This window comes from Poecile atricapillus, chromosome 1, assembly GCF_030490865.1.
Source record: "Poecile atricapillus isolate bPoeAtr1 chromosome 1, bPoeAtr1.hap1, whole genome shotgun sequence".
NCBI classification, from domain to species: Eukaryota; Metazoa; Chordata; class Aves; order Passeriformes; family Paridae; genus Poecile; species Poecile atricapillus.
The window spans coordinates 140,854,266-140,879,858 of NC_081249.1; the positions used below are offsets into that span (position 1 = coordinate 140,854,266).

At 47.4% G+C, this 25,593-nt stretch overlaps 1 protein-coding gene across 3 annotated transcripts in view; it reads left to right on the top strand.

The window, feature by feature from the left end:
* The first annotated feature begins 2,310 nt into the window (after positions 1-2,310).
* CD82 (CD82 molecule) overlaps positions 2,311-25,593 on the top strand; it is a 38,853-nt gene continuing 15,570 nt past the window's right edge. Inside the window, exons 1-3 of one of the 3 annotated variants that reach the window (XM_058862440.1) lie at positions 14,075-14,181; positions 21,109-21,241; positions 21,317-21,398. In XM_058862440.1, the coding sequence (XP_058718423.1) occupies positions 21,336-21,398 (63 nt within the window). In that variant the 5' untranslated portion in view covers positions 14,075-14,181; positions 21,109-21,241; positions 21,317-21,335. Of the gene's footprint in view, positions 2,455-14,039; positions 14,182-21,108; positions 21,242-21,316; positions 21,399-25,593 lie in introns of those variants that run through there. The other 2 variants (XM_058862434.1, XM_058862439.1) reach the window with 2 other exon arrangements.

Here is a 25,593-nt window from a genome sequence, read left to right on the forward strand (position 1 = left end):
TGCACCTTGTAATCACTTTTTATTTAAAACCCATTTTCTTTAAGAAACAGCCTTTGCACTAATCCTCAGGGGAAATATTTTAAGCCCAGGCTTCCTTCCTCAAAGTAGGACAATTTTTGTAAGAATCAGAAACAAGCTACACGCTCAGTACCTGTAGGCTTGGATAATCTGTCAACACAGAGATAAGGAAGACTAAATATAAGAACAGGCAGATGTTATTTCACCTGCCCCACCAACCCTTGTGTCTTTATAGGTAAGCATTCTGGCTTACAGAGCACAGGCATAAGCTTGAGCAGATGGTTGAATTAAAGAGAGAGAAAAGGGGTAAAGAAAAAGTACTTTTAATTTTGATAAAATAAGTATTTTTTATGAAGGTTAATTCTGCTTGAAAAGAGATGCTAGAGTGCTGCTGATTTCCAGAAAGACACAGTCCCCAAAACTGGTTGTAAATGAGTTTTCAAATATTGCCCCAAATAATTCTCATGCATAATTTGTCCTTGTTTTAGACACTAACAACTGGCTTTACAAATTTTTGGTATGAGAAGAGAGTCTGAGAGAAATTAGACCATTTGTAGGCCATGCATAGCCTGGTATTGCTGTGAGCAGCTGCAGAAATAGGGGTGGTGAGACCACACCCACAAAAACCCCTTTGCAGAGCGAGTCATTTCACTTCCACTTTAATGTCCCTCTTCTGCCTCAGCACCTGCATTTCCATCCCCTCTCCCCAGCCGAGCCTTCATGCCGGCTGATGAGCCTGCAGTTACCTGCTGGTGGCACGCAGGAGGATGTGGAGCCCAGGGTGCCGCACACAACGTGTGTGGCACTCAGCAAGTGACACCTGCTCTCCATGTACAGCCTCCTCCCATGGCCCCTCCTGCTCACGCTATCTATGCATGAAGGAGGACTTGTTATGCGGCTTGGCTTTCACATGACCACATGCTTATCCTGACAAAAAAATATGTCTACAGGATAAAATACAGGCTAGTGGGAAGGTTGCTGAACACCACTGCTGGGAAAGGGACAAAGGATGTGTTTAATCTGGGTACCAGAGGAAATGCTTGGGAGCTGCAGGGAAAGGTTTGGACTGGATAGGGCTCTACATACCAGAATGAAAGTCAAGTAAATGCAATGAATAAAGGACAGCCCAGAAAAGGACCTTCTAAATTGTTTTCTTTGAAGCCTGGTAGCAGGGTAAGCAATCAGCCTTCAGACACAGAAAGACGACCAAGAGGCATCTTGTTAGGAGAGAGTAAGGTGGCCATTATACACCTGTCTCAGTACAAAAGCAGAACCGGTTTTTGCTGCCCCCAGGAGTGAGGATTGGGACCTTGAGATGCATGAGTTGGCTGGTCCTCCTCCTGCCAGGACAGCAGAATACATGAAAGTGAGGAGTGCTGTTCCTCAGAAGGGTGAGGGACCTCCTGATCTTCCTTCATTTTAGGATTGGCTTGATAGATTTCGTTTCAGAATCTCTGAAATGAGGATTTACAGAGGATCACTTTTATTTTTATTTATCACTTCTATTTCTTTCTACCAGCAGAGAAGAGGCAGGATCCCATTGGGCTAATTATGCCACGTGCCAAGAACAAAGAGCTGGTGGTTTGAGCTTGCTGCCTGCTGCGCAGAGCGGATACACTGCACAAAACAGAGAAGCCCCTGGAAACAATGCAGTGGCACTGGTCAGCAGAGCAAACAGCAGCCACAGCATGCGAACACCTCACCATCTTCACAGTGCTGGAGGCACTGGGGCAAACAAGAGCTTAACGGGGTTTGGAGGGGGAACAATGTGCAGCACGGGTGATGTTTACAGGATTCATCGGGGCAGCGAAATTGCCCACTGGAAAAATCTTTCGGTGGGTCATCAGGCTTGCTTTCACTGGGCAGGGAGCCACAGAGCGCGTCTCGCAGCACCAGCCAAGCTGTGCGAGTGGCTTTAAAGGGCTTTAAGGGGCGATGGTGTGTGTGCGCTTGTTGCACCTACTTGACGGGCCAGGCAGGGGGCTCGCGGGAGGAGACGGGCTCACGGCAAGTGGAGCGAGCGGGGCAAAGGTCCCCGGGCCCTGCCTGGCCACCTGCCCGAGCGGAGCCGGGTGCTTCGGTCCCGGGTGGAGAGGGGGAGGCAGCGGCCGAGGCCTCACGGGTGGGCAGCGGAAAACGCGTGACTCGGTGCGAGGAGCGGCTCGGAGCGGGCCGTGCCGGGCGCTGCGCGGAGCCCCGGGCGGGCACGGCGGGGCTCGGGCGAGGCACCGGCTCCGAGCAGGGCCGGGGGCGGTGGCCGGGCAGGGCTGGGGGCGGTGGCCGAGCAGGGCCGGGGGCGGTGGCCGAGCAGGGCTGGGGGCGGTGGCCCGCCCCGGGGCCGGCTCAGTGCAGCAGCCGGCTCCGCCCCGGGGGCACATCGGCGAGCAGAGAGCGCTCCGCCGAGCTCAGCCGTGCCCAGCCCGCCGAGCAGAGCAGGTAGGCGCTGCGCCCCGAGGGGCGGAGGAGCGGGGCGGCTCGGGAGGGGGCGGCCGGGCCGGGACACCCCGCTCCCCTCGGCCCGGGGGTCTCGGCGTGCCGGGCCGGGGGCCGTGCCAGGCGGGGACTTCGCGGGGGTTTTCTGCGGAGCTTTCTGGTGGCCGCGGCGGGAGTCCCCAGTGCGGCTCGGCAGCCCCCGGCGGCTGCATGCGGGGCCGGGGGGCCTCTCGGGGCGCCGGTCCCCGCTGCTGGACGCTCTCAGCCCCTCCACACTCGAGTCGGGGGCTGAGCCGTAATCCCTGGCGTGTGAGCTGACAGGGAGCGTGGCCAGCTGCAGCGGACGCGGTGGCCGCAGGAGCGGGTCCCGCCGGCCCGGCGGGCTGCTGCTGTGCGGGGATACCGGGCGAGTGCCTCTGCTGCCTGCTGATGAGACTGGGCATACAGCTGGCTTCAGTCGGCTCTGTCTTGATTGATTTCCAAGATGTGGATTAGATGCTTCTGTAGCGATCTTACCGTATTACAACTAGAGAAATCTGGTGCTGGCCCGGCCTGTTGTGTCCCTTTTTCGCCCTTCCTTTCTGAGATCGCTGTGAGGAGTTCAGAGTAGTGCTTGCAGTTCAACAGCTGGGTAGATGTTGGGAATGAAAATTGCATTTGCAGTGTGACTGGTAACAAATCTGTCGATAAGGGGGATAAGGGGATTGCAGCTTGTTGCACCCCAGGCATGCTGATTCTGCCCCAAAGCATTAAAAATCTGCTGTGTATGCTTTCAATGTAAAATGGGGTGTTTGGTACAAAAGAAAAAACAAACTAAAAATCCAAACCAAACCATCCTGAAATCTAAACATTGGCTTTAGTAAAGCTAGTTTAGGATGAAGTGTTCCTATGTCTTGGACAAGCTCTGGCATATTGTGTGAAAGATGAGAGCTTGACACTTATTAGCTGTGCAAGGGAGAGACAGTGTCCTATTGCAGTGCTCTCAGAGGTAGTGGCTGGGGAGAAGAGCTGCCCTTGGAGATGTTTGAGCTGCTGTTGAGGGTAGAGGCTCACAGGGATGTAACAAATCCCACCACTTGTGAGGCCTCTGGGTTGTTAGCTTCTGACAACACTCGTGCTTTTGTGCAAGCGAGGGTGAACAGCTGGAGAGTGCTGTCTTGAAATCTGCCATCGCTGATACTTCCTCTCCATGTTTTGGGTTTTTTTGGGTTTTTTTGTTTGTTTTTTTTTTTGCTTTCTCAGACATCTTGGGCTTAAGAAAAATCCCCTTTGAAGCCTGAGATGTGAACCTGCTGCTGTGGAGCTTGCTCACTGCATGAGAACTGTCAAGCAGAAGCCTGTGGCTAGAATAATTTTGGTGGTCCACAAGGTCAAAGTATAGAAACACTGTTCTGAAAATCTAGATGGAGGTGTCTAGTGAGGGGAGCACTCTCAGTAATGTGCTGCTGTATGCTGATGTGAAGCATATGACAAGCTGTAAAAATGACAAATTACTCAGCTCTTACTAAATACTTCATGAGCTAAATGAATGAACTAAATGGGAAGAAAGTGTTAATGAGGCAGAAGGGCACTGGGTGGTACAGTTAGTGAGTGTCCTGTTCTGCAGTGTCACTGCTCGGGCGTCAGAAGACCTGCCAGTGTTCCACAGCAGAACCTCCTGCAACAGTGAGGTGTTTTTTAACATTTCCATTTAGTTTTGGTCATTTGGCTGGAGCAGGAACTCCTAGAGCTGCAGTTGTGCTTCTTTACAAAAAAGAAAAAAATCCATGGGTGCTTGTTCGTGCTGGGCAGCCCACACAGATGAGAACCTTTGCCAACTGCTCTGCAAGTCTATGTGTGGATTTGGAGTGGCTCAGAGAAGTAAGTAGCCTCTCTTCACTCCTAACATTGTATTATTTAACACCCCTTTCAGAGAAATATCTTGCTGCCAAAATATCTTTGATTGGTGTAGCCTCTTTGGACCTAAACCCCTCTTTGGCTGGGGTTTCTCCACCCTTGTCAAGGGCTCTGGGGACCACTGAGATGACATTCTCATCGCTGTGCTGCAGGGCTGGGTGAAGCCTTGCAGTGTTTGTTCAGCTTCTTACCTGCGTGTGACAGAAATAGAGCAAGCCTCAGGCTGAGAGCCTGGAGAAAGCCCTCCCTGTGGGCAATCTCTGTCCTGCTGCATGGAAGCTCCTCCCTTAAGAGGATTTAGCAGCTTTAATGATGTGGCTCATCTGGACTCTCTTCGTTACTGTTATTGTCTCTATTTAATTCTCGGGTGACAGGTAGGTGTAGTGTGACCTACAACTGTAAGCTGGTGCAGGAAATGCTCTGATGAGGCCTTCCCACAGCTCCGTGGAGGTTTTTTGTCCCTGCTACTCAGACCACTCTGCTTCAAGCTCTTTGAAGTGCAAGGAGGGGTTTCACATGAAATTTCTCGTCTGACCGTAACCAAGGAAAGGTTTTATCACTCCTCTGTTACTTTGTGTCCTGCTCTCACAGCTGTACAGCAGGAGGGGTCTACCCAGGCCTGCAGGTGTTCATCCAGCAGATGTTTAAGTCAGAGGGATGCCGGTGGGAGTTTTGCAAACCTCTGGTAGCCACAGGCTCCAGGGCACTTTTCAAACCATAGCTGTGGTTCTTGGTGCCTGCTGGCATTGTTCCAGCAGGAAGCACACAGCACAGGCAAAAGGGCATTGCCACAAAGACCTTTGGGCACTGATGGGATAGGGTCTGTTACGGGAGTGCCAGGGAGATGCTGGGATTTGAATCATGCCCCATGCTTTCTGAAGCAGTAATTATTGCTCCACTTTAAAGGTGCCTATGGCACGGCAGACACTTTTTTCCTGGTTCCTCTTGGCTGGTGAGTGGGAGGTGCTAGAGGAGGTGGGTCTGCCGGGGCTCAGGCTCTGTTTGTGCATCTTGGAAGGCTGGAGGAGGTAGCAATATTTCCAGTGGGGCTGTGTACAAGGGGTGATGGGAGGCACAGCCTTCTTGTGCTAACTCCTCAGTTTCCATTGTGGAAAAACTTACGTGCAACAAAACGAACTTGCTACTGCCAGGAATTGTGGTAGTAATTCAGAGGTATAGTTATGGTAGAATGATATATTATAATATAATGGTATATTATGGTAGTACTGCTCAGGAATTCACCCTAGAGTGCCTTAACTTCACCTCTCAAAAATAGGAGCATGACATCTGTATCCCATTCTTCTCCTTCCCTCCCTTCATTTGTCTCTGAACATGGATCATGACATCCAGAGTCCTTTTATGCAGCAAAGGGGTAGCTGGACCTAGTAGCTTGCCCTCCACCATGTGGTTGTCAGTTTTAATGGCGAAAGAAATGAACTGTGTCCTTGAACTAATGCATCTGTTGGAGGAACGTGGGATTGGAGCTTTCTACAGGCTACTGATTAATGACATACGTGTGAAGGGATAGCTGAGTGAGCCACCTTTCCTTTAGCAACTGCCTGATGAGATGCAATCATTACCTAACCACCTCTGTCTCTTTTTGGCTCTTCTGTATTCTTAGAGGGAATGAAATGGAGGAAAAGCTAAAAATTACAGCCTCTCTTGGCATGGTAAAAGGAATAATACAGGAGGCACAGTCAGTGCCAACAGTTCCTTGACGGCTGGTTGGCTGTGGCAGAGCCTGTTTGCTGAAAGCTCTCTGGGCTATCAAGGATTGGAAACACTGAAGCAGTTAATGGCTGACTTCAGTCTAGATGGGGTGATAAGTGAACCAAAGGAACTGCGTAGTGGAGATTGCTTAAATCACTTCTTGTGTGCTCTGTCAGATTCAGAGCTAGCTAATTTTCTGGAAGAAGGATGAGGCGTTACTGTGAGCAGCTCTGCAGAAGGGACTGCCTGGCTGATCATGGAAGAAAAAGGGAATAAAACAGTAGCCTGTGGGGATGAGAACAGGGATTGAAGACTGCCAGCTCTGAACCCAAGCATGTGTCTTTTTGAACACCACAGAGCCGGGGAAGCTGGGTGGTTTGTGGCTCATCCAAAGTAAATACAGGGGAGAAAGAGAAGGAGACTAAGCTGGGGACAGGCTTTGTCCTGTGGGAAGAGGTGCGTGCACAGGCTGTCTGGCTGACTGCTCTAGTTTTTTGTCTCCTTGATGGAGCTTCAGAACTGGGACACCACCTACTGGGACACCACCATTTGAAAGCAAGTCAAACCAAAGTCCAGTGCATGTACTTCATTCCTGAAAGCTGCTGGTGTGGTAAGTGTCCTGTCTGTCTTTAGGGAGCTCAGGAAGAACCAGAGGAAGAGCCTTGCACATAAGCGAAGTACTGGTGGAATTTGTTAAGGATGCTGCTGGGCTGCTGATTTTAGTTGCTTTGCTGCAAACACAGCCTTGAGACAGGTGCATGATGAAAGCACTTTACTACAAAATTGTTACTGAGCTGTAAGCAGATTGCTGATCTCTTCCAGTATGATGATAATCCCATGGCCATGTGTACTGGAGAATCACTGATCTGGAACGAACTGTATACATTAGGATATCCAGCAGCCTGAAGATTTGAAGTTACATAACAGGGAGTTCCCTTTGTAGGCAAACCAAGTCTGCTTCAGTCTCTCATACACAAGCAAAAGAGCAAATGAGCTGTCAGAGCTGCAGCCATGCATCTCCATCTCTGCATCTTGAGCTGATCTTCCCACAGCTGGAGCTGGGAGCTGCCCTTTGTCCCTCCTGCTCCCCATCCATTGCCAAGTAGGTAGCTTGGGAAAGGAACTACTCTTGGAGGAGTTTGCACAGCAGGGACTGAACATGCTGTAAAGTAGCTTTACCTGTTGGTAAATGAATGAAGGAATGAAGGAAGCTGTTTCCCAGAGTTGTTCTGGAAGAAGGGTTTCAGTCAGTGGATCTGACCATACTCTTCTTCAGCACCTTGCTTTGGACACTGCCTCTGCTCCATGAGGTTTCTGTGCCCTCACCAGGATGGGTTCAAGGGACTACACAGGAATTTGATACCCTCAGCTCCTGCCTCTACAGGAGAGGCTTCATGCAGCACCTTGTCTGTCTAGTTTTAAAAGCAGCCTGCTCCAGGATGCTGGTTTTGCCTGGGCTGGTGCACCAGACTGGCACAGGTTCAAGTGAGCTGCCTCTGGGGTTTTGTGCATTGGGTTGCTGTGGGGCCATGACTTGAGCTGTATTGGTGCAGGGCTTCTGGAACATGCATGCAGGGCAGGTGTGGATAGGGCATCTTGGCACTTCACTAGGATTTCAAGGGCTTCTACTGTCATCCCAAAATATAAGAATTTGCAAATCCTAGACACAAAACTGATATGTCTCCTGTGATAGATGGTTAACAGTTATGCTGGGAATCAATTGCAAAGTCTAAATTAACGAGATGATCTCTACTGCTGCACAAAATGCCTCAGTGCTCTAGTTAGACCTTTCCAGGGAAGCTTATACCTTTTGTGGCATTTCAGTTTCTAACTGTTCTAGTAATAGAGGAAAAAATATTTGTGTTGGGAGTGTCTTATACCCTTCCTACATGATTTTTTTTTCTGATTTCTCCTTGGTCCTGCAAATGGCTTACTTAATATTACTTAGAATGTGTGTGGAAAGAAATTGATAATAAGTTCTATATTCAGTGGTGGCAGTATCAAGGGGTTTTTTGGATTTTGGTCCCCAGAACTAGTATACCTGATTTCAAAAGTCACCAGACTGCTCTGCTCCTCTCCTGTCAGCTTGTAATCAATTAATTTGTAGAGTACTCTTTGCATAAAAGGGTGCTGTTCTGGCTGATGTGGTGACAGGACACCATCTCTAGGGCTGCATTGGTTCTGGGGCTTCTTTCACATGGTGCTGTGGCACAAAGCATCCTCTTGCCTGCTGTGGAACCGGTCATGTGTCTGTCGTGGACTGAAGTTGCTGGTGATGAGTCAGTCCTGAGTGGCTTTGCTGGAATGTCCTCAACTTCCCAGCATGCTTTCTTGGCCTCCTGTCCCCTCATTCCCTTTCTTCTGTGTTGTGTTCCTTTCTTCTTCTAGCCTGTGTCTAGGCTCCCTGTAAAACACAGAAGCAGAGCAGGACTTGGATTAAGGAGACAGACTGCTGACCTGCAGGTTAGCAAGGCTGTTTTCCCCTGCTGCTGCCCTGTATTTTGCACTGACCAAACGTCTATGCTGCATGCTAGAAGAAACGGGGGCTTAAAAGGCAGGCAGGAGTTCTAATTATGCTCACCTCTGAAGTCTTTTGGGGGAGGGAGGAATCCAAACCAGATAAAACTCCAGCTGCCTAAATGTACTTTCCCAGCAGCATAAGAAGCTGCTGGACTCTTCTTTGCATTCAGATCCCTTTCTAATGCTGGCTTGCAGCTATGCACATGGAATAACTAAAGAGTGCTCCGAGTTGTGCAGTAGATCTGCCTATTCCCCAAGGAAGCTCTTTTAATTAGAGAAGACTTCTGCTCGGCAGCTGCTGTGTGGAACTGTGCTACACCACAGCTGTGTGGAGAGGCCCTGGTGAGCCCTGTGAAACAAGGTAAAGGCACAGCCCTTCCCTGCTTCCCAGGGCTCTGCTGCACTTCTCAGGGGAAACTGCACAGGAGTGGGGGGAGAGGCTGCGGGTACGGGAGTAGTTCCTGCAGACTGCTGGTGTGGGGGAGTGATCAGCCTTGCAGGTGAACCCCAGCCCCTCCGTGGGACTTGCTGCAGGGGTGGCTGCTCCCCATGCACAGCTCCTTCACCCCTGATCCTCCAAGGGTGAGAACACTTTAGCTGCGAGTGCAGCTAAAATGGGGGTGGTCCTGGCAACTCCTGAGGGGTTGGAGGTGATGCCCACAGCTGCTGGTGCTTCTCCTGCCTGATGTGAGAGGGCCTGAAATGTCAGTGTTTTCCTCTCACCCTTTTTCCCCCGGGGGAGGTGTTGTGACTCATGGCTTCCTGGAATGAAACTGAGGTGACAAAAAATGCAGTTGCCAAAACTTCATGGGAATTTTTAAATGTCAAAAACTTCATCAAACTGGCTGTTGCTTTGGCAGAAGAGACTATTTCAAGGAAGGGCTATTTTGAGGAATGGCAAGCTGCTTTAATTCCCAAGTCCAAGACCTCCAAGGCTTCTTTGATTTGATGCTGCAGTCCTGCTGGTGGCCTCAGAGCCTGAGTGTTACCAGTCCATCATGTTGAAGCTTTGGAGGCTGTTGTGGCAGTGATTTAGACTTGATCCTAGAAACACTAGGTTCCTGCATTGTGCAGCTTCAGGCAGAGAAGAAACCTCTTCCTATCCCGGCTGCCAGCCACTGGCAAGACCCACTGGTGTGTGTACAAGTAGATGGCTGGTGCTATCCCATGGGAACCTGAGCAGTTGCTCCTTGTTTGCCCAAAAGAGAGACAGCCTCTGCCACAGGATGTTTGCTGTCAGGAAGAACAGCCTGTGGAGTCATGTGTGAGCTGAGCCAGGTCAGCAGCTGTTACTGTGGTGCTGTCTGATGGTTATTCCTGTGCCCAGGATGTCAGTGGAGAGCTCTGGTGCCCTGTGATGGGTGGATCTCCTGCTGGCAGCCTCCTGTCAGAGGAGGAGCAGGCAATGGGTTTTTGTTGGGCTGGGTTTCAAGCTGCTGCACTAGTGAGGGGTGGACAGGTGTGCTGGGGGCAGAGGGAGCTGTGTGTGGCAACCATAACCTGCCCAGGTAGAATGCATGAGACCTCTTGCTGCAGTTTCAGGTGACTGGTGAGTTTGGCTTGATTAAAACTTGTGGAGCTGATGTGAAGTAAAACTGTGAGGGGAAAGACAATGCGGTGGGACAGAGACAAGTAAGAAAAAATTGTGTCTGTAATCCTATTAGAAAGTAGTATTAGCCTCAATCATGATTTACTGATTAAAGATGGAACAGCATGCTTTTTTTTTTCCTCTGAAATGGGAGCATTTATGTCTGCACTGAGGCTCATCGGATTATTTGTAAATTAGTTACTCTGGGTTCTTTCTTATTTTAAAGTAAATACCTCTGAACTACTTTTTTCCATCTTATTCTTTTAGCATTCCTCCATCAAGTAGTCTTCTGAAATATTTATGCTCTAAATATAGAAAAGGAGACCTTTTCAGGAAAGAAAAGGCCACCCAGCCTCTCTTGGTTCAGGTTCAGCTGAACCCATTTTCCAGACCACTGTGCATAGGTCTGCAGACTCCAAGGCGGCCCCTCTTTTTCCCAAAACAGACCTAGCTTTTCAAACTCTTGCTGTCTTTTTTAACTGCCAAATTCCTAGGGAACCTATCCCATATGTCTGTTCTTCTTGGCTTGAAGCAGTTCTGTCCAGAACCTACACACGTTTTGCTCTGAAGGATTGATTGATTTTTTTTTTTTTTGTTTTTTTTTTGCAATGGTGTTATAGGAGTGATCTTAACTGCAGGTGGCAGGTCTATCACTAATCAATATTCTTGTGTTGCTCCAATTAACTCTGCTGGGATTACCTGCATGGTAATGTAGCAATCGTCAGGGTAGCAGAACACCTCTGTGTATTGCAGCCTGCCTTGGAGTTCAGGGCCATCTTCATAGAAGGGCAACAAAAGGTTTTTGGGTATCTCTTCCAGCTGACTAAGTGTTTTCTAGAGGACCCCTTTGTTTTCCAGCCTTGTCCTCTGAGATTTCTTATTGTGGCATTTCACTTCCTAAAATGCTTCTACGGGGAACAAAGCAGCTTCACTGCAGCTTCTGTAACAGCTCATGCTGTGTTATTCTTGCTCCTTACAGCGTTGCTCTTTACTGCTGTACAATGTTGCTTTCTTTTCCACTTTCTGTCTCTTGTCAGAAGAGCTTGGCATGAGGAGAGTGTTCTGTAAAGGTGAAAGGAAAAAGTGCTAGACAATGCTGCTCCACGTCTGAGAGACTGTACAGCAGCCCCTGTTGGGACTGGCTGTTCCAAAGAAAGGTTTGAAATAGCTTCTGAGTTGCCTCCTCAGAGTGATCAGGGCAGCAAGGGTTTTGGCCAGGTGCTGCCAGTTACAAGTGTGAAACTATTCGTATTATTTACTGTGATGTTGGAAAGGGAAAATGTGGTTGAGGTGAATGTTTTTGAATAGCAGAAAATTACTCAAAGTATCTGTGGTTTAAAGTCCTGCACTTTATGGCTTTTCTTGCCCTCCTGCCCTCTGTATGTCATCATTTTGGAAACAGGGGCTGCTTGAGACAGAATCCCTTCCTCAGGAGCTTTTTATAGTTCTGTCTTTCTCTTTCCACTCGTACCCTTTGGTAGTGTCAAGAGGCATCTGTGGCATGAAACTCAGGATGTTGTGAAATGTTCATCCTCAGACTGTCTGTGACGATGCTCCCCTCGTCAGCAGGGCAGACTATGCTCCAGCAGGGCACAAGGTCTCGTGTGACCCTGGCATGGTCTGGTGGAAGTACAGCTTCTTCTGGGGCAGAGGCTGGGACCAGGAGTAACCTTCTGTGGCTGTGTCACTACTGCCACTGTGTGTGATTCTGTGCAGAGTTTGGAGACCCCAGGCTCAGCTGGCCCTGTCTGCTTGTAACAAATGGTTTGGCTGAGTTGCCTCCCTTGTCTTCCCTGGTATGAAAATCTGGGAGAGATCACGAGGTACTTTGTGTGACAATCTAGTAGGAATCCTGTACTTCTGATTCCTATACTGTCAGCCTGCAGAGGGGGCCTTCAGATTGGAGGCCCATGGTGATGGTAGGGCAAACCTTGCTGAACAGGGGAGATTGTTAACACCTGCTGGTCTGTGCTCTTCTGCTCTAGCATCCCATGTAGCAGGGGCACAGGAGTGGTTCAGGTATTTGCAGATGGTCTATTTGGCAAAACCAAAGTTTCCTAAAATTACAAACAATAAAGGGACAACTGATAACAAGCCACATGTTTTCTGATATGTTTCTGATAACAAGCCAAAAGATGTATCCCCTTGTGGCCTGAGGCACTTTTCACTTTCTAGTCATGGTGGGTTTGCTGTACTCTTCCAGCTCTCCTTGATCTGTGGGCTAAAGGGTTAAAGCCTCAGCTTCTTTAGATCAGTGCCTTGCTAACAGTGAAGGATGTGGTACAAAGCATGTGATACGATTAAAGTAGACTACTAGCCTGTCTCTTCTGTTGTTCAGGGAAGATTACTTCACTCTAAAGCTTCACAGTCATTTGGAACAACAAAGCCAGAGGCATCTTCTGTTTGCTTTGTGGTGGGTTTTGGGTTTGTTTGTTGTTTTTTTTTCCTTTCTGCCACTTGAGACCATGTGCATGTACTACTCTAGGGGGAGAAGTCTTAGGGATAATCCTGGTGGTAGAAGACACTTCCATTCTCCAGTGGGCTGTCAGCTGCAAGGGACTTCATTGCTCTGGTGAGTCAGATAGTTTGGCAGGGTGTCTGAGCTCCTCTGGAGGTTTAACCTGAGAAGGACAACGAAGTGCTTATTGCCCTATGCCCTTCTGAACAGACAATCTCTAGTGCTTTGATTTCTAGAAGTGTCTGGTTTAAGCTATGAAATGAACTCCAGGAGAACCTGCAATTACTGGGGGTGATGCTGGGTGAGCTCAGCTTTCTTCCTATGCCAGGTGCTGGTGCCCAGGCTCTGCTCAGCCCCGTCCACCTGTCTGTGGAGGTGTGTGGTCTGAAGACTCAGTTAGCAAAGGGGAGGTGGAGAGAAGTTGTTTGTTCAAGTGCTGTGCAAATTGCTAAGCTGTGGAAAACTTCCTGCCCTTGAAGTAAAACTACTTTCTTTGCTAATTCCTGAAAAGAACCAAGAGAGTAGGAAACCTCATTTCCTGGGTCAAGCAGATGCTGTAACTTCTCAGAAACATGTTTGTCATGGGTGTGCTGTATCTAATCACCCACTAGTTACTTGCCCTAGCATCTGAGAAAATGGAAGTAACTGAAAACTTTCCAGTTTGTTTGGAAAGGGAACTTTACAGTAAAAAGTCCTTGACCTCTTGCATTTTATGGGAGGAGGTGGCAGGAAAGGTAAAAACCACTTCTACTACCTGGCTCCTACCTATGTCTCACAATCTCTGTTGCTGTTTCATAAAATAGAAAAAAGGGCTTTCTTCCTGGCTGGATTGTGGTAACTTTTGGGAGCTCTGGCAGGCAGAAAAAGCTGCTGAGTTTGAGGAAGGTATCTCCAAGCCGAGGGGTATTGTGCAACTCCTTGGAAGAGATTTGTTGACCTCCCAAGGCATTGCTTGCATGAGAGGGAAGGTAGGGGAGCCTGTCCTGTGCATGTACTTGCACCTGGGGTTTCCAGGCTGATGACTGGCACAGAGAAGCACTTTGAAGCATCCCCTGTGCTGCAGAACTGTGCTGGGGAGAAGCTTACCTGAGCACAAGCAGAATGCTCCTTGTCTGTGCTGGTCTCCCTGCTGCAGTTTGGAGTGCAGGTCCTGCTCGCAGGTTTTGCTCCTCTGTGGGGAGATGTGCGGCAGACCAGAGCAGGGGGACTGCTTTTGACACACTGGTGCCACTGACAGGTGTGGGAGCTGGTGGGCACATCCATTTCAGAGGTTAGGTTTGCAGCCTGGCAGCTCCAAGTGCAGTAAACAAAGCTGAGCTGGTCTCGTTGTTGAAGCGATTAAAGAGCCAATGTAGTCAAGTGACAGAGTTGCCCAACCAGTTTTGTGAAAACTCTGCATTTTTACTGCATTGTGTGCTGGCTTTAGTCAGTGTGGAGACCTCTTTCTGGACCTGACCTGCAGAGCTTGTTGCACAACTAACGCTCTAATATGTGGTAATTAAAAAGAGAAAGTCCACTAAACTGTACTTTTGGCTATTTCTTCTGTCTGCTATTTTTGGTAAGTTGATTAATTTCTTCTACCTTTTTTTTTTTTTTTTTTTCAGGGGGAGAGGAGAATCAAATGACGTCTGAGACAGTGGGGTTTGGGGTTGGTTTTTTCCTCCCATTTTTTGGCAGAGTTCTATCTCTGGTCTTTATGTATGGAAAGTTTTGCTTAAATCGGAGAAATGCTGTCCTACAAATACTGTCATGCTGTGCAAGCATGAGTGTGTAGGCTGAAAATAGCAAAGAACTTTCTCAATTTGCCAGTTGTAGGGACTGAAGAACTACTTAAATGTTGGCTTTCAAACTGAAGTGTGAAGGCCAGATGTTCTCAAAATGTGTTACACTGCTTGTAAACATAGAGATTAAAACACACTTCTAAAACCTCTGCTGCTCTTTGATACTGAACTATGGGCTTGGTTTCTTTCTAACGATACGATAGTGGTTTATAAATATCTGATCACTTCCCGCTGAGCATCAGAAGTACATTTCTAAAATACGCATTTCCTTTTTACAAAATACACAACATGTGCTTGCTGTGATAAAACATACAGAAAAATCTGTGCCATTGTAGGAAGTCCTGGGGGTGCTTTCTAATCCAGGATCTTGCTGGAGAATGCAGTTGCTAGTCAGAAAATTCACACAGAATTTTAGTAACTACAGAATAATAGTAACTACAGAAGTCAGACAGAAAAGCTGAATGTCTTACCAGGTACACCAGGAACAAATCTACCTTTGCAATGTGAGCTACTAAGTTCCCTCAGAAACTATTCCTGAGAAATCTGTTCTTTCCAGTGGTATTTCTGCAGTACTTGAAGACAGCTGTTGCCTTGCTCTAGTCTGCTCCCTTTGCCCTAGGAGTGCATGCACATTTGAGTCTCTATCCTGCAGATGTCTTGCAGGTGCTGTTAGGGTCTCATAGTACATGTATGTGCAGGTAGTTCGAAGTTTGCAGGTAATTAAGTGTGATGCTGCAGTTTGCAGGCTGATGTAGCTGTGCTTGTCTTCTCTTGAGGAGAAGACAATTACTTCTACTTAAGAAGAAACTGTCTCTTGTAGAAGATGGAATAAGATAGGGTCTGGTTTGTTCTGTTTTCAAAATTTGCAATATGCAGAAATACTTTTCTGCCTTCTGCTGACACTTTCCTTCAAAAAGAAACTGTACCTGTATCACTGAGATACACACACATATATATAAAATACATACTTATATATACCTTAATTTTTAACATCCAGCTTCTCCTTCAGTCCTTCCATTGTAACTTGTGAAGAGATGCTATTTGGACAATCTCCATGACAAATATAATCTTGTTTATGTTTTCAAGGTCGTTACACAGCTGGTATTATCTCAGTGAAGCTTAAAGGAAAGTTCAATGAATTCAGGCTTGGGTCATTCATCAGCTCTGTGGTTATTTGCTTGCCAGAGACAAGATGTACCTCCCAGGTGTACCGAAAGTCCAAGGCCTTTATATATTAATGTCAACAAGATGAACTCTTTAGGATATTCTTTGTATGTTAATGGAGCTGTAACTTACAGTCCCTGCCCTGAGGACAGTGGTGTACCTGGTTAACAGGAGACTTAGTAACTCTGTCATTGTTCATTAACTGGTACTGCTGTGTGAAGCTGTCCTGTCTCATCAGTCACGATCAGGAGACTTTCTGATTACCAGATGTCTGTTCTGCATGTGCATGGATAGAGAAGCAGCTGAGCTTTGTGCTGCAAGGGCTCAGAATCCTGCAAAGAATAACCTGTTTCCTCCTCTGCCCCACAACTTTCTGAGCTGTCCCTTCCCCAGTCTCTCCTGCATGGGGATGGCTGCCTTGGAGCTGAAAAGTGGCCATTTAGTGACCAACTTTTGTGTGCTGGCTTCTGTAGGTCTCTATGCAGCTATATTTCCAGTCTGCTTCTGAATTGGGATAATGCAAAAAGTAACTACACTAGCCTTCAAAATGGCCTCAGCCTCATGCAAATTACCATGCAGATAAACATCTTTATGGAACCAGCAGCATGCTGATCCCTGCCTGGGGACACCTGCTAGTTACTTTGGGCAGAGGGAGCCAGTTACACAACCAGAGTACAGAAGTGGGAGCACCTCCATCTCCACGATTTCTTGGTCAATCTGTCTGCAAATGAACCCATCTGACTTTGGTCCATGTTGTGGTGGAGAAAGAAACGACAGGAGACCAGATCAGGGACAGCTTTAGATATTTTAAGTGTCCAGCCTTGTGATATCTTGAGGGGAATGACCTGTTGCAATGTGTAAGACTTAGGTAGGTGAGGAAGGTGATGCTTGCTTGTTGTGTCAAGAAAACACCTGCAATGCTTGAGATCAGTTGAGGCTGCATTGGAGGTTGCTTCAGTGGACCAGCTGGACTTTCACCCAAAGATTCCACCTTCCACATCAGATGCAAGAGGTGAAGGAGGATCAGGAGCCTTAGGGTATGCTGCAGAACCTTAGTTCATGGTGCTGGCTGCTGCATCTCTGCATCTGTCAAACTGTAAGTTTCTCCTTGAGTAGGAAGGAGGGATAGTAGAACTGAGCCAGAGTTGCCAGCCTTAACAGGGCATTTGGGGTGTTTGTGGGGGCAAGGGAAATAGCAACTTGTGAAAGCCAAATCTGATGTTGGTTTGACCTCATCCTAGCCTGAGAGAAGCTGGTAGTAGAGCATCCTATAGCGTCTGCCTTTGTCTTAGGTCCCTTGGTGTTAGAGCCTGCAGGATGGTTATGGGGAGCAACTGGTCAAAGTACACAGGAGTAACCTGCAGCTTCTTTGTAACCAGTCATTTCCTGTCCTTAAGCAAGAGGATCTGGAGGAGAGGGGACAGCATCCTCAGGCCATGTCGATGCAGTCAAATGTGAGCCCTCTTTACCTGAGTTGGAGTATTGGGACTGACTTTCAGAGCTCAGTGCTCTTGGGAATGTGTGCTGTCCTTTAAGGGTTTGCATGAACTTTGCACTTCTTTATAAATCTACCGAGATGGTGATTTCCACAGCTGCTCTGCTCTGGTTTGTTTTGTGGTTCTTCCTTTTCTTTCATTGCACTCATAAATGAGCCCCTTATTTGTGCTGTGCAATAACTTGGCAGCTGAGGTGTTTCAGCTGCCAGAACTCATCAGGGAGAAACCTGCAGAGAAGGGCTGAGCCCTTCCCAGCAGAGCTGCGTGGCCCAGGCTTGTACAGCACTAGCCTGGGCCAAATATCATAAACTTCACTGAGCACCAAGCATGCAGTGCTTGCTGGGTGGAGGCAGTACAGGATCTAATAGGGTAGAGCAGAATTGCAATTAAAAATTAACTTAGCCTCTCTGCCCCTTGACTGATGTGCTTATAATGTCTGTGCATGAATTTTCCCCTTCCTGCCTCTGTTCCCAGTGGTGGGGTTAGGAGGCAGAGGTATTCAGCTTTTCATGTCACCTGTCCTCCTCTGGGGTCACCTTTTACAGGAGGGGGACTGGGAGTTTCACAGGTTCCTGTGACAAAAATAAGTAAATCTCTGAGCTGTGATGGGACTCCTATGCAGTTGCTAACAAAGCAGGCCTCTGTCTGCATCTCCTCAGGCACACGTCCTGGATTTTATGTTCCTGCTCCACATATAGGTCTTGCTGTCATTGCTGTTGCTGGGAGAACGACAGGCCTGAGAGCTGGATGTCATGGAGGGGGCAGGAAGCCATCCCCTGATGCCAGTCTAGCCTGTGAAGACCCGTTCCATCCCTTCCTGGTAGGAAACCCTTGAGTTCTGAATCAGTTGATGCCTTCCTGGAATTATTTCTCCCTTCAGGTCCTGGGACTGAACCTGTGCTAAGAAACACCCTGGATGAACTACACAGCAGCTGACCAGGCTGTGTTGGCAACCCAGTTTTTATGGCAGTAGTGCCTCAAAGCAACATGCTGCATAAATAATCCTGCATATCTTTACAAGATGGAGACTGAGATATTGGAAGAAATGCCATTCTGCACACTGATGGTTTCTTATGAAATCCTCTGCAGAGCTGGCATCAATCTGGAGAATGACAGGGAAAATTTGGATGTGCACGTACAGGATTGTTGAAAAGAGTGGGAGTTGCTGCTTGGGGATGAAAATTCAAATGGTCAAAGCAATAGGAGTGTAGAGGGAGAGGAAAAAAACAAATAACTGTGGACAACTAGTGGAATTTGAAAGCTGCAGACTTCATGTATTTAACTTCTGCATGCATTGCTGCAAGACATTAAGGCTCAAAACTTGACCAACTTCAGAAGGCAAACTTCAGCTTTTACTACAGCACTAGCTATGATACTTAAGTTGGCTTTTTGCTGCCGAGTGGCCTGTGGATATGCCTGGTTGTAATAACCAGGTTTATCTGCTTTCAGACCTGACCTATCTCAAATTTTGTAGAGGTTCTACTGTTTGACAGCGTTGCCAATCTTATGACTGCAATTTCAGAAGATGGAGTTTTGAGGACTTTTACTGATGTAGTAGACAAAAGTAAGTTAATTTGCAAAGAATGGAAAATTGGGAAATCTGTAATGTTTCAGTGGAGCTCTAAAGTATCTTAAAAGCTCAAAGCAAAACCCTAAGACCCTTTTTCTCCTCTGACATGAAAACTGTACTTTGAATTACTTTATGGGTAGAAGCAATGAAAGAGATACATTGCCATGTGGCAAGAGGAGAATGATGCATAATGCTGTAATGCACAGTTGGGGTTTGTTGTTTGTTTTGGGTTTGTTTTGTTTTTAATAAACTTTGAAGATGGTATGTCTTTAACAAACAGCTAGGCGTAGAAGAGCCCTGAAAGCAATATTTTACTCTTGTTACCTCAGGCGTATCTTCCATGGTAAACTTGCCTTGCTGCTTAATTAGCTGAAATAACTTCTATAAAGATCCTAACAGCTTTGCAAATATGTTTTCCTGACAAATCAAAACAGTGTGGGCAGAGTTTAAATAGGCAGCATACAGCTTTCAGTGCTAGGAAGCAAGTCAGTGGGTACTGGGACTTGCCCCTCTGGTTTGAAAATTAGGAGGACTGCACCTGGGATCAGATGTATTAAGGTAAGAAGTCCAGTGCATTGTGCAGGAAGTTGTTACCTAACTTAGTTCTTGGCTAGGTTAAAGAAAAGAAAAATATTTGTAACTCCCACAACAGAAATTCATCATCACGTAGGGATCTGTCTGCCTTTGCATTCTGGTTAGATTGCCAGGCTCCAGTTTGTGATCCTGTTAAGAGGAGATATGTTTGTGGTGAAGCCAGGAAGCAAGCCAGCTGGATGGGAACATTTGCATCTTAGTTATCCTCTCCAAGTGCAACCTTAGGTGTTGGTACCTTCCAGTGTAGTGGCCTCAGAGAAGGTTTCTCCTGCAGGGAAAGGAGGAATTCTGCTGACAGAGAGCCTTCATTCACTTTTCCTCGGTTGGTAGTGATGCAGCTGTTGTGCATCTTTTCTGGAACAGAACCAATTCATGGTGATGGCTGTACCTGGGGGTGCATCCTGAAAATGGGAATGCTGTGTGTTTGATATTTGGTGTACATATGGACCAGAAACTATTACAGGACTTTTCATGGCTCATTTGAAGGACCTACTTTTGGGTGCAGCTGGCTTTATGGCCTCTGAGCTGAGGAGTAAAATGAAGAAAAACTAACTGAGATATTGCTGACCTGGCTGTGCAGTAAAGAGCTCCTTAGGTGCAATGACTGCCATACACACGAGATTTGAGATCAGCCTGTATCACAGCTGGCTGACATTTTATATCTCTGCTGCTTCCCATCTTAATAACATCTTGCTAGCTGCTGTGCAGTGATGGTCTTAGCACAGTCTCTAGCTATGGCATTCCTTGGAGTTACAGCAGCAACTTGAGATACAGAGTTCGGACTTGTGCTCTCTCCTGGTAGTTTGAGGGTGACAGTTGCTTGTTGGGAAGGCTAGCCAGTTATAACAAGGCCCACATACCAGTTTAGCTCCAGAGTTAACCTAAATATTTAATAGGATTAAGCAAAAGCCTTTGATTGAAACAAAAGAACGGAGTGGGCTCCAGTGATCCTTGGTACACCCAGGCTGACAGCAGAGAACTTTGCTGACCTTGCTCTCTCTTGGGGCTATTTCTTCCCAGGCCAGGCTGGTGACCCCAGCCTGGTATTGCTCTTCCTCTGGCTGGTGATTCTTAAAGTGGCATGGTGTGTTTGGAGCAAGGAGCTTGGTAGAACAAATTTTAAGGAACTTAAAAGTTCTCTGTTGTTTATGTGGGAAACAACTGAGTCTGGGGCAGGAAAGAGAAGCAGGAAAGCTGACAGAACCACGGAATGGATCAGGTTGGAAGAGACCACAGTGGTCATCTGGTCCAACCTCCCTGTTCAAGCAGGGTCATCCAAGAGCATATGACACAGGATTGCATCAAGATGGTTCTTGAATATCTCCAGTGAGGGAGGCTCCACACCCTCTCTGGGAAAATCTGTTCTGGTGTGTGGTCACATGCACAGGGAAGAAGTTCTTCCTCATGTTCAGGTGGACCTTCCTGTGCATCAGTTTCTGCCTGTTGACTCTTGTCCTGTTGCTTGGCACTGCAGGCAAGCTCTGATGCCTGTGGTGCAAAGGCTGCATCCTGGCTTCATCCTCTGACACCTCCCTTCAGATACTGGTAGACATTGATGAGGTCCCCTCTCAGTCATCTCGTCTCTAGGATGAACAGGTCCTACTCTCACAGCCTGTCCTTATAGGCGAGATGCTTCAGCCCCTTAATAACTTCTGTTGCCTTTAATAAGCTGTGGTGCTCCAGAAGCTCCATATGTCTCTTTTACTGCTGTCAGGGAATTGAGTAGCTTGCATCACTTTTCACCACCAGGAGTAGTAGCTAGGGTTGGTATTTTGGTTGATGCTACTACTGCAAAGTCCATATAAATAGTGATGGAATTAGCAGTGCATTTGTGATTAAATCTCTTCTGTAACTGCTGATAGCTCTGTGTCACTCTCCAGGAGATCTTGGCAGCAGTGACTGTACTGTGATGTGGATGTCCTGTTTTACTGTCCTGAAAAGGCAACTCTGGTATTCTGTGCTGTCTGTGCATGTGCTCTGAGGCCTACCAGATGATCCAGAGCTCTGCACAGGGTAAGGCTGTTGCTCTGAAGCTGCCCAGAGGACCTGTCTGTAACATAACTCATTGTCTGTCTGCTTTCCCCTTAGGTCCCGTAAGTGAAAGAAGATGGGGTCTGGCTGCCTAAAAGTCACAAAGTACTTCCTCTTCCTTTTCAATCTCCTGTTCCTTGTAAGTATTTTGGGCATCTGTGGAGTAAGAAGGAAGGTCTGGACCAAAGTTAGCTAGAGGATTTTTTTATTTTTTTTTTTCCTGGGTGTTGGCCCAGTGTGTTAATTCAATAAAATGGCCACAGTTTCGGAAGGAGGGAGGGGACCCCTGAAGTGGAGGGATGTCAGAGCTGCTGTGTGTATCTCAGGTATGCCAAGCAGCTCCACTCCCAGTAGCCACCTGCCGCCTCCAGTGCACACAGCTCCATTCCTGCATTGGGAATGGAAAGCAGGAATTACGGGTTCTTTCTAGAAGGAGAGTAGTTGTAACTACTTTCTCTGACACATCTGGAGCAGCAGCTGAACTGTCCCCGAGCAGCAAAGCTACAAAACCTGCCAAGTAATGCCAGTGCCCTCCTAAATAGGCCAGCCAGGCTTCAAAGAACAACTCTAATTTTGTTTGAGTCCCAGCGGCTGGTTTTGATTTGTGACAAGATGAATTAGTCCAAGTCTCCTGTTTGAAATGGAGTTGGGAGCTGGGGGAGACTGGGACAGGCTTGTCTGGGGAAATAAAAGAGCCCACTGAGTGCAGTTATTTTCAAGTGTAAGGCTTAGCAAAAGATGAACTCCTTTTGGAACGGATTGGATGTGGGAGGGCCACACACATGCTTTCTGATGCCTAGATATTGTGTGCCCTGTGGGCAGTGATAGTACTGTTGGTGATGCCTTGCAATGGAATGGTGTAGTGGGGAAGTGCAAGCTTTCAGATTTCCACATGTCAGCAAGAAAGTAGCCTGTCTGATATCATTATCATTTGTGCAGTGTGTAAGGAAAAGGAAAGGTCAGGCTGGGAGAGAAGGGAGGGAAGTGAATCATGATAAGGTGAGCACTGCTTTCTGGTCTCTGTCTCTGCACACAGTTTCACTCCTGCTTCCTGCATGGCTGCACTGTGCTGGTAGCACACAGGATGAACTTGAGATGCATCTGGATCTGGTTTCCCTTGGCTTACTGTGTTCACTTTTTGCTCTCTGTATTTACTTCCATCCTAAGAGTAGTAACTGTAGTCTAATGGTCTGAAGTCAGGGTGCTCAGAGCATCCATGGGCAAGGTTCTCTGGAGGGAGAGGAGAGGTATTTCAAATGCCACTAGGTCTTTCTGAGTATGATTTTAGTCCTTTAAAGATAGGAAAAATCATCTGAGTTCAGGCCTGTCTTCCTACTAGTGCAGGACTCCTCTGCAGATATCAGCATCCAGTCTCTCTCCTCTTTTGAAGGACTGATAAATTTTAAGCAGAATATAACAAACAGTCTTTGCCCTGGGAAGCAGAGCTGTATTTATTAAGACAGTGTTTGAGTCTTGCTGAAGCCCAGTATCTGGCCACTGTCTAGTTTTCCTTAATGTCCGAACCTTGGTCTGGGTTCATTAGCTAACCTCTGTGTAGGGAAAGTTCTCTTTCAAGAAAGCCAGCCTAGCACATAGAAAAGGAGGAAGATGACAGCCTGAAACACTGCAGAACTTTACAACACTGTCACTGTTTTTGCTGTATGCTGTCAGTGGTCATTGCAGCATCTTTATTCCAGGTTGTCTTTCTCTCCCTGCTCTGCTGAGCCAGTCATGGTTGCAGGCAGCCTGTGGGGATAGATGTGCTCTCAGGAGGCAGAGTTGAACTGCTTTCTTGGGCTGACCCACATCCATGTATGCACTTTCCCATATTTACAAGACTGTGAGGATGGCAGGCTCTGAATCCCTCTCTGGGCTCTGGAGAGGTTTGAGAACTCCTGTCTGGGTGGCAAGTGATTTGAAGTAGCTGTTCTTTCTCTTGTGCACACCCTACTCCAAGCCAAATCCTCTGGTGTAGCACCCAGCCCCCCTCCCTCTTGTGGAAGGCTGATCTGATTCACTGAGCTGGCCCTGGAGAGTAAGAACTTTAGAGTAGGATGTATTGTGAGAAGGTCTGTGCTGACTAAAGGGAGAAGCTGCTTTAAATGAGCTCTTTAACCCTGCTGCGCAGCACAGGCATTGTCTTCCCCTCAGACTTCTCTGTCAGAGTGAGGTCTCTAAAGCCACTGTGTTCTGGCTGAGCTTGATACTTCTCTAGGGTGAAGATTTTGAGCATGCTTCTGTCTTGACTGAGGGCAGGCTTTTTGCACATGCCAGATGTTGAGGAAGGTGGTGTACATTACTCCCTCCTTCTCATAGAAAGTAGTTGACCTGAGACATTTTTCTGTTCTTGTTGTTCAAGGTCGGAATTGGGGAGGGTAGTTGGTAATTCTTGAGCTTACACAGTGTGGTAGAGCTGTATTAATTTAGCAGAGGTACTGCTTGTTTTGAGTTGCTGTGAGCTGTCAGCACAGACAGGTTTTGAATGCCTTGCACTGGTTTTCTGAAGCTGCTGAGCTTTGTGAGGAGAGTGCTTGAGCAAAGGTGAGCACCAATACTGCTGACAGAGCCCGGTGTGTGCTCTGAGCTGAGCCTGTGTGATTGCACCCTGTGCAGGCCAGCCCTTGCTGGCTAAAAGCATCAGCTGGCCTTGCTGATGATTGAAGTCTTTAGAGACATGGTGGTGACTCTTTTTAGAAGTTAGTCATTGAAATAGCACCTCTCTACAGTTCGAGGTCTGTGAGAAGGTCACTTGCTGTAGCTGAAGTAGTTCAGGGACTTAGTGGTATTTTGCAGTCTTGGAGCTTTACTTCAGGGAAGGGTTTGACCTGCTTTGGTTAAAGGGAAGAAGGTTACTTGGACTGCCTGCCTGCTTGCTTGCTAGAAAAGATACCAGATAAGCTTGGAGTATAATCTTAGTTTCCTAATCAGAATTTAACATGTCTGCCTTCTTGGTTAGCAGACACGTGCTGCAGCACATGCTTCTCCTTAAAGGGAAAAGAGCTTTGCAAGGCAAGTTTAACAGTCTCTGGAAACTATTTGTTTGGAACATATAACTGTCTGTCCTCCTTCTAACCCTTCAGTAAATGCAGCAGAAGGCTGCTACCTCAAGCAAATCCTGGAGTTTTAGAGCCTTTCTGTTGGCCCCTGTGCCAGCAGGTTCAGTGTTACATCACACAGTCTGAGCATGAAGGAAAGCAGTGCTGGGAAGGAAAGCTGGGAACCCCCAGGAGCTCTTTCCAGCAAGATGAGTCAGCTTGGTTTTTCCAAGCCCCTCTTGACCAGCTGTCTGTGGGAAACTGCTGGCCCTGTATTGAGGGATCTGCAGCCTTCTGGCTTGTGTGTAGAAGGACATTTTGCTGAACCTGGGGGTGAAACCTCCACCCCCCAGGGAGGAGAGGAGACATCTGTTCCCCACTTCAGGAGTTTACAGCAGTGGAGCAGAGGAATTAAACTCCATGGAAAGCAGATGTGATTTCTTCTCTGGAGGGTCTGAAGCCAAGCCAGCGGCAGAAGCAGCCTTACTATGTGATGCAAACTCCTGAAGATGCTGAGCAGAGCTACTATCCTGCTAGGAAGTAAATACACTCTTGTTAATGGGACAGTGTTTTCTCCCTGCCTGTAGTTATTGTCTCCCTGCCTTCCCCTTGTAGTGTTTTCCACAGCAGCTCTTGGCAAATGCACAAGTTGTGGACTGGAGCAAAGATCAGAGTGAAAACAGGCCTTGGATAGTCTGAGCACCTCATAACAAATAACTTCCCAGGAACTCTGCTCAGCAGCCCTTCTGTGTTTTGTCAGCAACAGCAAAACTTAGGTGACATTTCAGGGTCAGTGAGCCAAAAGGGATGTCACGTACAGCCCGGTTTGCATCTTTGCTAAGACAAATGTTTATTAAAACTATAGTTTAAACATGAGACTTAAATTGTTAATTCAACAATTCGTGATACTGCCAAGTTTGAGAGGAATTTTTTAGGTGTCCCAGCTGTTGCATGTTCAAGGGGACTTTCTAGCTTGATCAGTGGACTGAGCATTGTGGGTGCAGCATGTTGGGACATATGGCAAGGGGGAATTCTTTTTTTCTGCAATGCAACAGCTATATGCTTTCTGAAGCTGAGTCAGTATGCTTTGTAGGTGGGAACTTTCTTGATGACTTTCTGATGCTGTCACCAGAGCTAACTACAATGATGCACCTTCTGCCAAGACAGGGATGCTTGCAAGCAGCTTATTTCAGACTGTGCCTTTATCTTTTTTCAGAAAAGCTTCTTTGTATGAGAAGCTGAAGCCTAGCATAAACTTTCAAATTGTGGAGCCAATGCCTGTCTGTACAACCCTTTCTG